At 44.9% G+C, this 13,449-nt stretch overlaps 1 protein-coding gene across 1 annotated transcript in view; it reads left to right on the top strand.

The window, feature by feature from the left end:
- Positions 1-13,449, top strand: part of LOC113222267 (dynein heavy chain 9, axonemal-like) — a 136,432-nt gene that overhangs the window by 31,802 nt on the left and 91,181 nt on the right. The window contains exons 2-4 of the mRNA XM_031934295.1: positions 427-607; positions 9,128-9,321; positions 12,080-12,228. Of these exons, the coding sequence (XP_031790155.1) occupies positions 427-607; positions 9,128-9,321; positions 12,080-12,228 (524 nt within the window). The remainder of the gene's footprint in view (positions 1-426; positions 608-9,127; positions 9,322-12,079; positions 12,229-13,449) is intronic.

Genomic DNA, 13,449 nt, shown 5'->3' with positions numbered 1-13,449 from the left:
CTACTTATAGAAAGTGTAGTCAAATTAGTTTCTTCCTGCCCTTCACTTGCTGGTAACTCCTCTCTTCTGTAACTCCTTTAGCATTATGGATTCCTATCTGCATTTCCAGCTGCCATATATTCATATGTCACTTTGACGTTCTCCTCAGATCATGTCATTTGTATGTGTCATCTGCTCAATTAGATTGCAGAAACATACTCCATGGCATTTATGATTGATATGTAATAAATGCTTATTAACCAAGATATAGTCACTCACCGCGTGCAGTTAAGTCACTCCGATGTTTAGGGTGAAAATAGATAGACACGGAAGTAACGTGTGTGAATATGCACTTCCTTCCACTCTACCCTCACTAAACAACCAAAATTGATGGACAAACTCTAGTATTAGAGGCAGTAATAATTATACTGAGTAACAACCCCTAAGGTTTCTAGGACTCTGGCTACAAGCTAAAGAAATGCAGTGTCATTTCTCCACGTTGCAGATTCTCCTCAGGAACCGAGAAGTCAATGCAGCGGAGTTGGATTTCCTTCTTCGATCTCCAGTGCAGACAGGCACTGCCAGCCCCGTGGAGTTCCTCTCACATCAGGCGTGGGGAGCTGTCAAGGTGAGTATTGACCCCTAGAAAAAAGCCAAGCTGTCATCTCTCAGAGTTTACCTCTGACACTGGTCCCCATGAAGTCAGCGGGGCTCTCTTTTGGAGTTCAAGCACGGAGCTGTGTTAAACATGGGCACATCCCGTTCCTTGCGTCCCCACAGCAAGCTCATCTTTCCTGGGCCTGCAGAGAAGAAGCAGGTGTGTGCTGGTGTATGAGAGCTCTGCCTCCAGGGTGTGAGGAAACAGGAAGTTCCCATGAGCTCCCCTGAGTCAGCTGAGCTGCTTTTCACCTACCAGGGCATAAGTCTGGAACATGGGCTCCTTGGTGAGTCCCTGGGCTTGATGTGGAGAGGCTGCCACAGCATTTCCATAAAACAGCAGGTGCCAGGGCTGTATTCAGGCATCTGAATCCTAACTCAGACTCAAAGCAGGAAAGCATTTCAGCCTGGGATGCTCAGCAATTAATAACAGCTCTTATACATTGAGTGCCTTGCAAATGCGTTACCTTATTTAATTCTCATATCCACCTGGGCAAGAGGTATTATTTGTTCCCGTTTAACACACGAGGAAACAGGTCCCACGCTTACTAGAAGCCCAGGACACAAATTTTGGCCTGCCTAATGGCAGAGCCTATTTTCATTCCATGTTATGAGCTTAGTTTAGCTGTGATTCTATGAGTGTTGACAAGATCACAAACTATAAGGTTCTTTGAGTAGGTACTATGCCTGCAATTCACAGATCCTGACACCATGCCTGGCAGGGAATGCTGGGTGAGGCAACGCCAGCTGGCTCCGGAGTCCAGGCCTGCACTCCCTGCGGGCAGTTGAATGAGCACCCATGACAGGCGTCAGCGCCATGTGAGGAATAACATCTGCATAAGATGAATCTTGTTTATGATCTCCCGTGTTTATTGCATTTTATAGATGTTTAGCAGCACAAAGAAGTATAAGAGTAAAGTCATATGATTGACTTTCTTTCCCTTTTTTTTAATTAACATGGTTTGCGACCATGATTCATATGCAATTTTAAGAAATAATACAGAGATATCCCTTGTACCCAGTTTTCCACAACGGTAACATCTTGCAATACTATAGTACAAGAACACATCTGGGAAATTGTCATTGATACAATCCAGAAAATTCTGTCATTACAAGGACCTCTCATGTTGGCCTTCTATAACCACAACAACATCTTCCCTTACCCAGTTCCCAATAGCTACCAACCATGAATCTGTTCTCCATTTGTATAATTTTCTGTCATCTCAAGGATGTTACATAAATGGAATTATACAGCATATAACCATGTGGGATTGGTGTGCTCATTTAGCATGATTCCCTCGATATCCATCCAAGTAGTTTTACTTTATAACTAAAACCTAGGACTTAATTATTTATATACCTGCTGTCCCCTTCAAGGGAGTCATCTCAGGAAATTCTAGGCTCATTCCATTAATGCTACCATTGCTCGAAGATAGTTTTCTAACTTCTTTTTCAGAGCCTATATTGTTTTAACCAACTTTAGGACTGTACCTAAATCAAGAATTGCCTCACTTTTTCTGCAAAAGGCCACTTAGTAAATGTCACCATCTTCCCATCGTCACATGGCTGTCTTCCCTCGCGAGTCTCTGTCTCTCTGCTTCTTATAAGGACACCAGTTATATTGGATTAGGGCCCACACTAGTGACTCCATCTTAACTTGATTACATCTACAAAGACCCTATTTCCAAATAAGTTCACATTCACAAGTCTGGGAGGTTAGTTCTTCAGTATATATTTTACTTTGGAGGGACACAGTTCACTCCATAACAATTATGAGGGCCACTTAGACTTCGCAGGCCAGACTCTGTAGCAGCTACTCAACTCTGCCAAAGCCATACACAGTATGTAAATGAATGGACATGGCTGAGTTCCAATAAAACTTTATTGACAAAAACAGGTGGTGGGCCAGATTGGGCCTGCAAGCTGTAGTTTGCCAATCTCTGATCTAAATAATAAAGTTGTAATTTGATTTTTATTTATTTTTATTTGTCATTCTGGGCCCAATCTGGTGAATGAGAAGGGAAATAATATCCTAGGGAAAAAATAAGGGGGAACTCCATTCGCGACAGAAACCCAAATTACAAAGTTACAAAATGCCTGAGAATGATTACAATAAATGCAGAGAAGTGGAAACCATTCATTTTCCTGGGCTGCATAAGATGCAAATGAATACACACACTTTATAGTAGCACTGTACAAAAGAAATATAATGCAAACCACTTAAGTAATTTTAAATTTTCTATAGCTGCATTAAAAAATGCTTTTAAAAATGGATAAAATTGACCAGGCATGATGGCTCACGTCTATAGTCCCAGCACTTTGGGAGGCCAAGGCGGGCAGATCACCTGAGGTCAGGAGTTTAAGACCAGCCTGGCCAACATGGTGAAACCCTGTCTCTACTAAAAGTACAAAATTAGCCAGGTGTGGTGGCGCATGCTGTAATCCCAGCTACTTGGGAGGCTGAGGCTGGAGAATTGATTGAACCTGGGAGGCAGAGGTTGCAGTAAGCTAAGATCGCACCATTGTGCTCCAGCCTGGGTGACAAAAGCATAACTCCGTCTCAAAAAAAAAAAAAAAAAATGGATAAAATTAATTTTAGCAAGATATTTTCTTTAAGCCAATACAGCCAAAATATTATCTCAATATGCAGTTGTTATAAAATTATTACTGAGATATTTTGTATTTTTATACGAAGGCTTTGAAATCTGCTGAATATTTTTTAAACTTATAGCTCATCTCAATTCAGATGCCAAATTTTCATCCAAAACATTTGTATTGAGATTTCATAAAATTTAGAGTTAAAATGGTTGATTCATATACCCAAGTTGTTCCAACAATCTTTAGAAGTTTCCAATTAATAAAACAAGTCCTATTTTCTACACTTGAATTTTAAGACCATTAAAATTAAATGCAAGTAAAACTTCAGTCTCTCAGTCCCACCAGCCACATTTCAAGTACTTGGGAGTCACTCATGGTCAGTGGCTACCTTGTAGGACACTATGGCCCAGAGCTAGAGAACAATTTCTCGTAGTCTGATGCCTTTATGGAAAATAAGATAGTTCTCTAAAGCAGTTTTGAATGAATGCCTTTGCAGAACTGGAGCAATGATGGAGAGGAACTAATTAACACAGGCTCTGGAGTCAGACATCCCTGGATTCAAATTCAAGTTTGTGCGTGTGCCCTCTGACATGTTATCTTATTCCTCTGAGCCTTGGTTTCCTCATCTACAAAATGGTCATCGTAATAACTTTCTCACAAGGCTACGTAAGATACAGAGTAAATGCCAAACCAATGGAAGCTGATTGGTTATGGTTGCTGTGTTTGTTCCCTAGAGGTGTTCTAACAAAGTACTACAAATGGTGTGGCTTAAAACAACAGAAATCTGTTCTCTCACAGTCGTGGAGGCTGAAAGCTGAAATTAAGGTGTCGGCGGGGCCATGCTCCCTCCAGAGGCTCTAGGGAAGGATGTTTCCTTGCCTCTTCCAGCTTCTGGCAGCCCCTGGTATCTTTTGCTTTGTGGCGGCATAACTCCAGGGTCTGCCTCCATGTTCACATCTTCACGTGGCTGTCTTCCCTCTGTGAGTCTCTGCCTTTCTGCTTCTTTTTTTTTTTTTTTTTTGAGACAGAGTCTTGCTCTGTCACCGGGCTGGAGTGCAGTGGTGAGATCTTGGCTCATTGCAACCTCTGCCTCCCGGGTTCAAGCGATTCTCCTGCCTCAGCCTCCCAAGTAGCTGGGATTACAGGCGTGTGCCACCACGCCCAACTAATTTTTGTATTTTTAAGAGAAATGGAGTTTCACTATGTTGGTCTTGATCTCTTGACGTCATGATCCGCCTGCCTCGGACTCCCAAAGTGCTGGGATTACAGGCATGAGCCACTGCGCCTGGTCCTTTCTGCTTCTTATAAGGCCACCAGTCATATTAGATTAGGGTCCACACTAGTGACTTCATTGTGACTTGATTACATCTCCAAAGACCCTATTTCCAAATTTCTTCACTATATATTTTGGGGGGACACAATTCACCCCACAACAATTATGATGATTAATCACCCAGCTATCTGGTGTCTACATGTTGTCATTGATGTGGATTGTACCACATAGAATTTGTCCAAAGAAGGAAAAACTTTCAGGAACTGTGAGTTGTGCAATTGGACCAAGTCCAGTTGCCCCTCTTTATATTACCCCACAAAGCCCTCTGCTGCAAAAGTTACAAGGAATAAATGATTCGCAAGCACTCTTCAGTGCTTTCATTTTACAAAGCTCCACCCAAAACCTACGTACAATTTCATTTCGTTCCTCCTTTCACAAAATAGATTGTTTGGTTCGCTTTGCCTTGCTTCGCTTTGCTTTTTTGTTTTGTTTTGTGGGCGAAGCTCATCTGGCTGTTCAAAGGCTTTTGCCAACTAGAGAAGCTTTATCTCTCTATATGAATTTGTTAGGAAGAGCAGCAAAGTCCAGACCCATCCAACTCAAGCACAGCACAGGATGTGAGCAGGTGAAACACAGTACATTATGTAGGACTCATTGCCAAAGCCTTTGATGAAGGCTCTTTTTAAGTGTTTGGCTGGGTTTTAGCCTAAAGAAACAAAATAAGTATAATTGAATAGGACATGATTTAAAAAAAAAAAAAAATTTAAGCATTCTGTCTCATGAGGAAGACTGATTGCCTTGTTTCCCCAGAAGAACTAATAAGCAGGTAATGAATGAAATCTTTGTGATAAAATACTGCTTTTATTAATGTCCTTTGTAAGGGTTTTTTAGGTCCTATCAAATGCAGAACTTTCAGGTAATGGGCATGTTCTGTTGTTCATTAGAAAATCTCATCTGCGATGAAGGCCTTTGTTAGCCTTTGAAAAGGCCCCTCACTACCACTCTGGTTGCCAATTTAGCTCAGTTGTATTTTGCTACACAGTCCAAAGTAATTAGGTTAATTAGTCATTCCCATTTAGCTTATTAGAAGGCTAGAAATCCCTTTTCCTCATTTGGAAGATTAAATGTTGCAATTGTATTCAATCTAGAGCTTCAAGAAAGTGTGTTTCAGATCCAGCCCTGGCAGCTGGGAGCACTGATCACAGTGTAATTTGCTCAATTTTGTGGAGACGCCAGAGGGGGTTGCAGGACTGCAGAAGGGTTAATAATGATGCAAACTGGGAAGAGGGGGGGAGTGGCTGCCTGGAAGAAGATGAAAATCAGCTCTTCAGCACAGAGAGAAATAATTACAGCAGCTGCAGCTTTCTCAGCCTGTCAGGAGCCCTCCTGCTGGCCAGGCAGATGTCAAGTCTTATTAACTGAGCATTTCCTAAGTGCCAGCAGCACCCTGCTAGGTCTGAGGCGACAAAGAAGCCTACAAAAGTTCTTGCCCGCAGGGAGCTCACAGTCCTGTGGGAGTAACAGACAAGTAAACCAGCAGTTGCAATTCAATAGCCACATGAGCCCCCAAGGAAGGCAAAGGGAGAGCTTTGTAGCCTTCAAAGCACTTGTATCTACATTACAGTGTGAAAGTGGCAGACCACATGACTTGGCCTCATTTTCCAAATGAAAAAAAAACTCACAAGGGTTTTAAAACAGGTTCCAAGTCCATTGGCTCAAAAGTGGTGGTGCTGGGGCCAGAATTCCAGTCCCCCCGGTGCCTCCTGCTCCACTCCACATGACTTACCCGTACCAATGAAGGATCACTCCCTGCTGTAAGCAATCAGGGTGAAACTGGGAAGCCACAGAGCCCATGTAAAGGAATATGTAAAGCCAGGACGTGTGTTCATTTTCACGGGACAAAAGCCTCCGCAAGCCCCGGTCACATGCCTCTGTCCTTCTCCAGCTGTTCCTATCAGTGGTAAGGCAAAAGACTCCTCTGCAGCAATCATGCTGCTTCCTATCAGGCGCTACACTCTCCCGCCTCCATGCTTTAGCTCTTCTTTTTTTTTTTTGAGGCGGAGTCTCGCTCTGTCGCCCGGACTGGAGTGCAGTGGCCGGATCTCAGCTCACTGCAAGCTCCGCCTCCCGGGTTTACGCCATTCTCCTGCCTCAGCCTCCCGAGTAGCTGGGACTACAGGTGCCCGCCACCTCGCCCGGCTAGTTTTTGTATTTTTAGTAGAGACGGGGTTTCACCGTGTTAGCCAGGATGGTCTCGATCTCCTGACCTCGTGATCCACCCGTCTCGGCCTCCCAAAGTGCTGGGATTACAGGCTTGAGCCACCGCGCCCGGCCGCTTTAGCTCTTCTTGATCCTTCCCTCGTCAAAAAAAAAAAAAATCCCTTTCCTTCTCTCTACCTCTGTCTCTGCCCAGCAGAATTCTATATACCTACCAAGGCCTCCCTCATCTCCTTTCTCCCCAAACTAGGACTACAGACTCCGTGAAAGGCTTGTGTTTTTTTGTTGCTGTTATTTTTTCCTATTGTCTTCCCCAGTATCTGGCAGGTAGTAGGAACTGAATGAATGTCAAAAGAATGAATGAATGAATGGATGAATTCGTCCAAATAAAAAGATGATATTGGGTACCTAAAAACTCAAGGCACTGTGGTAGGTGCCTTAGACACAAAGTCTCGTCTAGCTTTTCACTAGCTTTCATTGGGGAAAGCAGGCATTCAGGCAGTTGAGTAATGAAGGCAGGACTGCAGGTAATTAAGTATCTGAGTGAGTGATGTTGATGTAGGCACTCTAAAGAAATAGAACAGGCCTCCTACACACACACACCCAAAATATGGTTTGAACATCGAGACTGATGATGCTACGTACATACTAAGAGGGTATGAGAAAGTTTATTACTCAGATAACGTGGTTTTCTAGGAAGAGCAGAGGAGCTCCCAAGCAGACTGCAAATGGCTTGAGAGTGCCAGAAAAGGAGACTGCCTTGAGTATTATGATGCTTAGGGAGTGGGGCCAGGGCAAGGGTGTCTGTGCATGGGCAGGGGCTTGCCTGGTACAACTTCCCTCCAGCACCAAAAGAGGCAGTGCCCAGGGCAGAAAGGGAGAGGAAAGGATGAGATTTAAAAGCTATCAGCAGTCAAACATCTAAAAATGAAGTCAAACTCCTTATTAAAGATGTCAACTCTGCAAGTAGCTCTAAGTCAGGGGAGTCCAATCTTTTGGCTTCTCTAGGCTACACTGGAAGAAGAATTGTCTTGGACCACACATAAAACATATTAACACTGGGGCCAGGCATGGTGGCTGATACCTGTAATCCTAGCACTTTGGGAGGTCGAAGCGGGTGGATTGCCTGAGGTCAGGAGTTCAAGACCAGTCTGACCAATATGGTGAAACCCCATCTCTTCTAAAAATACAAAAGTTAGCCAGCCATGGTGGTGTGCACCTGTAGTCCCAGCTACTCAGGAGGCTGAGGCAGGAGAATTGCTTGAATCTGGGAGGGGGAGCTTGCAGTGAGCCAAGATCATGCCACTGTATTCCAGCCTGGGCGACAGAACAAGACTCCGTCTCAAAAACAAAACAAAACAAAACAAAAACACACTAATGACAGTTGATGAGCTAAAAGTATATATATATATGTGTATATATATCTCTATATATATATATATATCACAAAAAAACTCATAATGTTTCATGAAAGTTTATGAATTTGTGTTGGGCCGCCTTCAAAGCCGTCCTAGGCTGCATATGGCCCAAGGGCAGTGGGTTGGACAAACCTGCTCTGAGTGGTTTACAAAAGGATGGGAGGTCTACATGTTCTGCATTAGGAAAGATGATGCGAGGGAGGTTGCAGGTTTTGAACTGGTCTTTCACAGCTTGTAGAGCCTTAACATATAACAATCGTGACCAGCACAAGAAAAGGAAGAAGTAGAATGTGGCAGAAAAGAAAACAGGATTTTACATATGGTGGAAGTAGTATGAACAAGGAAATGAGTTGGGAATGAGTCAGGCACATTTCCAAGGTTGGGGGCAGATATGCTCAGAGTGGGACCGAGTAGGAGGACACATGGCTTACTGGACAGATCGAAGAGAGGCACCAAATGAAGAGATCTGGCTACCAAGTTATGCATTTGGACAGAATCCTTATAGAAATAGACAACCCATGGACATTTTAAGAGTTGGCGTTAACACAGAGTACATGAATAATTCTAGAAACATTTTGAGAGGTGAATTGACAGGGTTTGGTGGCACAGTGAGTTTGAGGAGGAAAGGGAGAAGTCACTAACTTTAGGTGTCCAAGCTTAAGACCAGGATAACCATATTGCCCCTTCTTGTCCCTCTTTTCCACGTACACGCTTACAGGCAAGTGTGGCTCAGTCTCTACTGCTAATAATACCCCAAACATTTTATATGGTAAATCTTGCATACTATTGGGGCACTTCGCTAAGCTGCCCAAAATTCTTCCTACTCTTTCTTGATTTTTCCTGGGGGATGATCCAAAGTTCTAGACAAGAGGATAAATGAGACAGAATTGTGTAGATAAGACCATCTTGCCCCTCAATCCCCCAACATAATGTAAATGGCAGCTTTCTGAAGAAACTGCCTTTCAGATTCTCTGAAATTTCCCAGGTACTTTCATCAATGGAAGAATTCTGTAATCTGGATCGGGACATAGAGGGATCTGCTAAGAGCTGGAAAAAGTTTGTGGAGTCCGAATGTCCTGAGAAAGAGAAGCTCCCACAGGAGTGGAAGAACAAGACAGCCCTGCAGCGCCTCTGCGTGATGAGAGCCATGCGGCCCGACCGGATGACCTACGCCATGCGGTAGGAAACAGGGTGGTGGAAGGCCCAGCATAGGCACGGGGCAAGGGCAACCTCAGGACAGCCGGACCAGCAGGGCTGAGCTCCAAAACCATGTGTATATAGTAGTTTCCTGGAGCTAGAGGGTGGGAATAGAAATTAACTAAATAGGCCAGGCGCGGTGGCTCACGCCTGTCATCCCAGCACTTTGGGAGGCCGAGGCAGGTGGATCACAAGGTCAGGAGTTCAAGACCAACCTGGCCAAGATGGTAAAACCCTGTCTCTAGTGAAAATACAAAAATTAGCCGGGCATGGTGGTGGGCACCTGTAATCCCAGCTACTCAGGAAGCTGAGGCAGGGAATTGCTTGAACCCAGGAGGCAGAGGTTGCAGTGAGCTGAGATCACGCCACTACACTCCAGCCTGGGTGACAGAGTGAGATCGCGTCTCAGTACGAAACCCGCGAAAAAGGGAAATTAAATAGCCATAGCCATGAGAAATCTCATTGGTGTGATGTAAATGTTCTAAAACTGGGTTATGGTAAAGACTGTATAACTTGGTAAATGTACTGAAAGTTATTGAATTGTATACTTAAAATGGGAAAATCCTATGGTATGTCAATTATACCTGTTAATAAAGTTACTTTTAAAAGAAAAAAGAAGTTATAGGCCATAGACTCTATACTGGATAGGAAAGGAGTGACTAGAGTAAGGTCATGATAACAAAATACCAGGAAGGGCCTGGGCACGGTGGCTCATTCCTGTAATCCCAGCACTTTGGGAGGTCAAGGCAGCAGATCACTTAAGGTCAGGAGTTTGAGACCAGCCTGGCCAACATGGTGAAACCCCGTCTCTACTAAAAATTCAAAAATATTAGCTGGACGTTGTGACACATTCCTGTAGTCCCAGCTACTCAGGAGGTGAGACAGGAGAATTGCTTGAACCTGGGAGGCAGAGGTTGCAGTGAGCCGAGACAGCACCACCGCACTCCAGCCTGGGCAACAGAGGGAGACTCCGTCTCAAGAAGAAAAAAAGAAAAAAAAAGAAAGAAGGAAAAATACCAGGGAGGCCAAGATACTGAAATTCCTCCATTCATAGTGGCCCCAGTACGGGCAAAGAATAGGTGAAGTCAGGTTAGATTGCTAAGGATAAAAGACTTTGGTCAGAGTGGGATGTTCCCATTTATGTTTCCTGACAGTTAACAAGTTCCCAAGTAATGGCAGCGATGAGCGTGTGGCCATAGAATTAGGTTGCTAAAGGGGGAAGAAACAAAAATCACTTGAGCTGAGGTCACTAAGAATCTCCAGGATTGTTCACATGGATGTTGATGTCACCCAGACTGAAAGAGAAAAAGTCAGTGCAAGAGGAGAGTGACTGAAGGGGAATAGATGACATTGATGTACAGGGGCAGTGGTGACACAACCAGGGGAAATCAGCCTCTGAGGAGCCACAAGAGTGGGGAGGGGACCAGGCACAGTGGCTCATGCCTGTCATCCCAGCACTTTGTCAGGCTGAGGCGGGTGGATCACGAGGTCAGGGGTTCGAGACCAGCCTGGCCAACATGGTGAAACCCCCGTCTCTACTAATAATACAAAAATTAGCTGGGCATAGTGGCATGCGCCTGTAGTGCCAGCTACTCGGGAGGCTGAGGCAGGAGAATCACTTGAACCTGGGAGTCGGAGGTTGCAGTGAGCCAAGACCACGCTGCTGCACTCTAGCCTGGGCAACAGAGCGAGACTCCATCTCAGAAAAAAAAAAAAAAAAAAAAAGAGTCGGGAAGGAATGGCTTGAAAACAGTAGCGGGCAGTGAGCTGTACCCTGATTCCACGTGCCAATCCTAAGGCAGGTGTAGGAGAATGAGCCCAGTCGAGAAGGCTACAGGGAAAATAGTATTCCTAGGGGAGAGTGCAAATCTCTGTTAAGACCAGGAGCTGGGTCAGACGTTCAATAAGTGGTTATAGCTATGAAGATTTGTTCAGCATAAAATGTGACACTTTGGACAGGAACACTGGTAAGTGGAGTAAGATGAGAGGAGAGAGAATAATAAAACATGAGAGAATAGGCCGGGCGTGGTGGCTCATGCCTGTAATCCCAACACTTTGGGAGGCCGAGGCGGGTGGATCATGAGGTCAGGAGATCGAGACCATCCTGGCCAACATGGTGAAACCGCGTCTCTACTAAAATACGAAAAAAAAAAAAAAAAATTAGCTGGGTGTGGTGGCGGGTGCCTGTAGTCCCAGCTACTAGGGAGGCTGAGGCAGGGGAATTGCTTGAACCGGGGAGGCAGAGGTTGCAGTGAGCTGAGATTGTGCCACTGCACTCCAGCCTGGGGACAGAGCAAGAATCTATCTCAAAAAAAAAAAAAAAAAAGAGAGAGAATAGTGTACCATAGGGCCTTAAATCTTGGGCAAGGGTGGGAGATAGCAGGGAGAGAACATATGGAGGATTTAGCGTACCAGCTTTCTGAAGGCACGGGCGCTAACAGTGTCCTGATGGGTGGGGTGATGTGAGAAGCCACCAGGCTACCCAGAGGGAGTCAGCGATGGCCTGCCTGGATGGGGCTTCAGGGGGAGCCCAGATCCAGGTGAGCAGCTCGGCAACTAACAGCCCAAGGTTGTGTGTTGACTTAATAAGCAGTGAACTTGGAGCCAGTCCTAGCTCTATAACTACCTAGCCCATGACCTTGAGCATGTTCTTTCACTTCTGTAGGCCTCCATTTCTCAAATGTTACCATTTTGTGGCTGCTATATATGTATAAATATATATGTGCTTTTTTTCTGGCAGAGATTTTGTTGAAGAGAAGTTAGGAAGCAAATACGTGGTGGGAAGAGCGCTAGATTTTGCAACCTCATTTGAAGAATCGGGACCAGCCATGCCCATGTTTTTTATCCTGTCTCCAGGGGTGGACCCACTGAAGGATGTAGAAAGTCAAGGTGAGAAACGCTTCCTCTTGGAGCCACGGCTGCAGTTGCCCCGTGCACTTTCATTTTTGAGGTCTACTGATTTATCTCTTCTGGATTCAAGCTTCAAATACACAACACTGCAAAACATACAGAAGTCAGGGTCGTTACTGAAATAAAATCAGAAGATCACCCACCAGGGAGAGAAAGAGCCACTCTGGGCTGTAAAAGGCGGAACTCACAGTCCCAGTTTCATGAGGAGGCCTCATCCCCTCCACTCCGCCTCACCCATCCCCTTATCTTAGCCAGAGGAATCTTTCTGAAATACTAGCATGATCCTTCCACAGGGTCCCACAGTGTGGCGAGTCCTCAAAGACCTACAGGGAGAAATGCCATTCGACACAGCAATCCCATTACTGATTATATACCCAAAGGAATAGGAATTATTCTATTAACATTATAAAGATACACGCATGTATATGTTCGCTGCAGCACTATTCACAATAACAAAGACATGGAATCAACCTAAATTCCCATTAATGATAGACTGGATAAAGAAAATGTGGTATGCGGGAGGCCGAGGCAGGAGAATGGCGTAAACCCGGGAGGCGGAGCTTGCAGTGAGCCGAGATCGCGCCACTGCACTCCAGCCTGGGCGACAGAGCGAGACTCCTCCGTTTCAAAAAAAGAAAATGTGGTGTGGCCAGGCATGGTGGCTGACACCTGTAATCCCAGCACTTTCGGAGGCCGAGGTGGGTGAATCACCTGAGGTCAGGAGTTCGAGACCAGCCTGGCCAACATGGTGAAACCCATCTCTACCAAAATCACAAAAATTAGCTGGGCATGGTGGCAGGCGCCTGGAATCTCAGCTACTTGGGAAGCGGAGGCAGGAGAATCGCTCGAACCTGGGAGGCAGATGTTGCAGGGAACCAAGACCACACTACTGCACTCCAGCCTGGGTGACAAGAGCAAGACTCTGTCAAGAAAGAAAGAAAGAAAGAAAGAAAGAGAGAAAGAGAGAAAGAGAGAAAGAGAGAAAGAGAGAAAGAGAGAAAGAGAGAAAGAGAGAGAGAGAAAGAGAGAGAGAGGAAGGAAGGAAGGAAGGAAGGAAGGAAGGAAGGAAGGAAGGAAGGAAGGAAGGAAGGAAGGAGAAAGAAAGAAAGAGAGAGAGAGAAAGAGAGAGAGAGAGAAAAAGAAAGAAAGAAAGAGAAAGAAAGAAAGAAAGAAAGAAAGAAAGAAAGAAAGAAAGAAAGA

The sequence above is a fragment of the Piliocolobus tephrosceles genome, chromosome 16, assembly GCF_002776525.5.
Source record: "Piliocolobus tephrosceles isolate RC106 chromosome 16, ASM277652v3, whole genome shotgun sequence".
NCBI lineage: Eukaryota > Metazoa > Chordata > Mammalia > Primates > Cercopithecidae > Piliocolobus > Piliocolobus tephrosceles.
The sequence above is the reverse complement of the archived record's forward strand: the minus strand, read 5'-3'. Positions and strand labels throughout refer to the sequence as shown.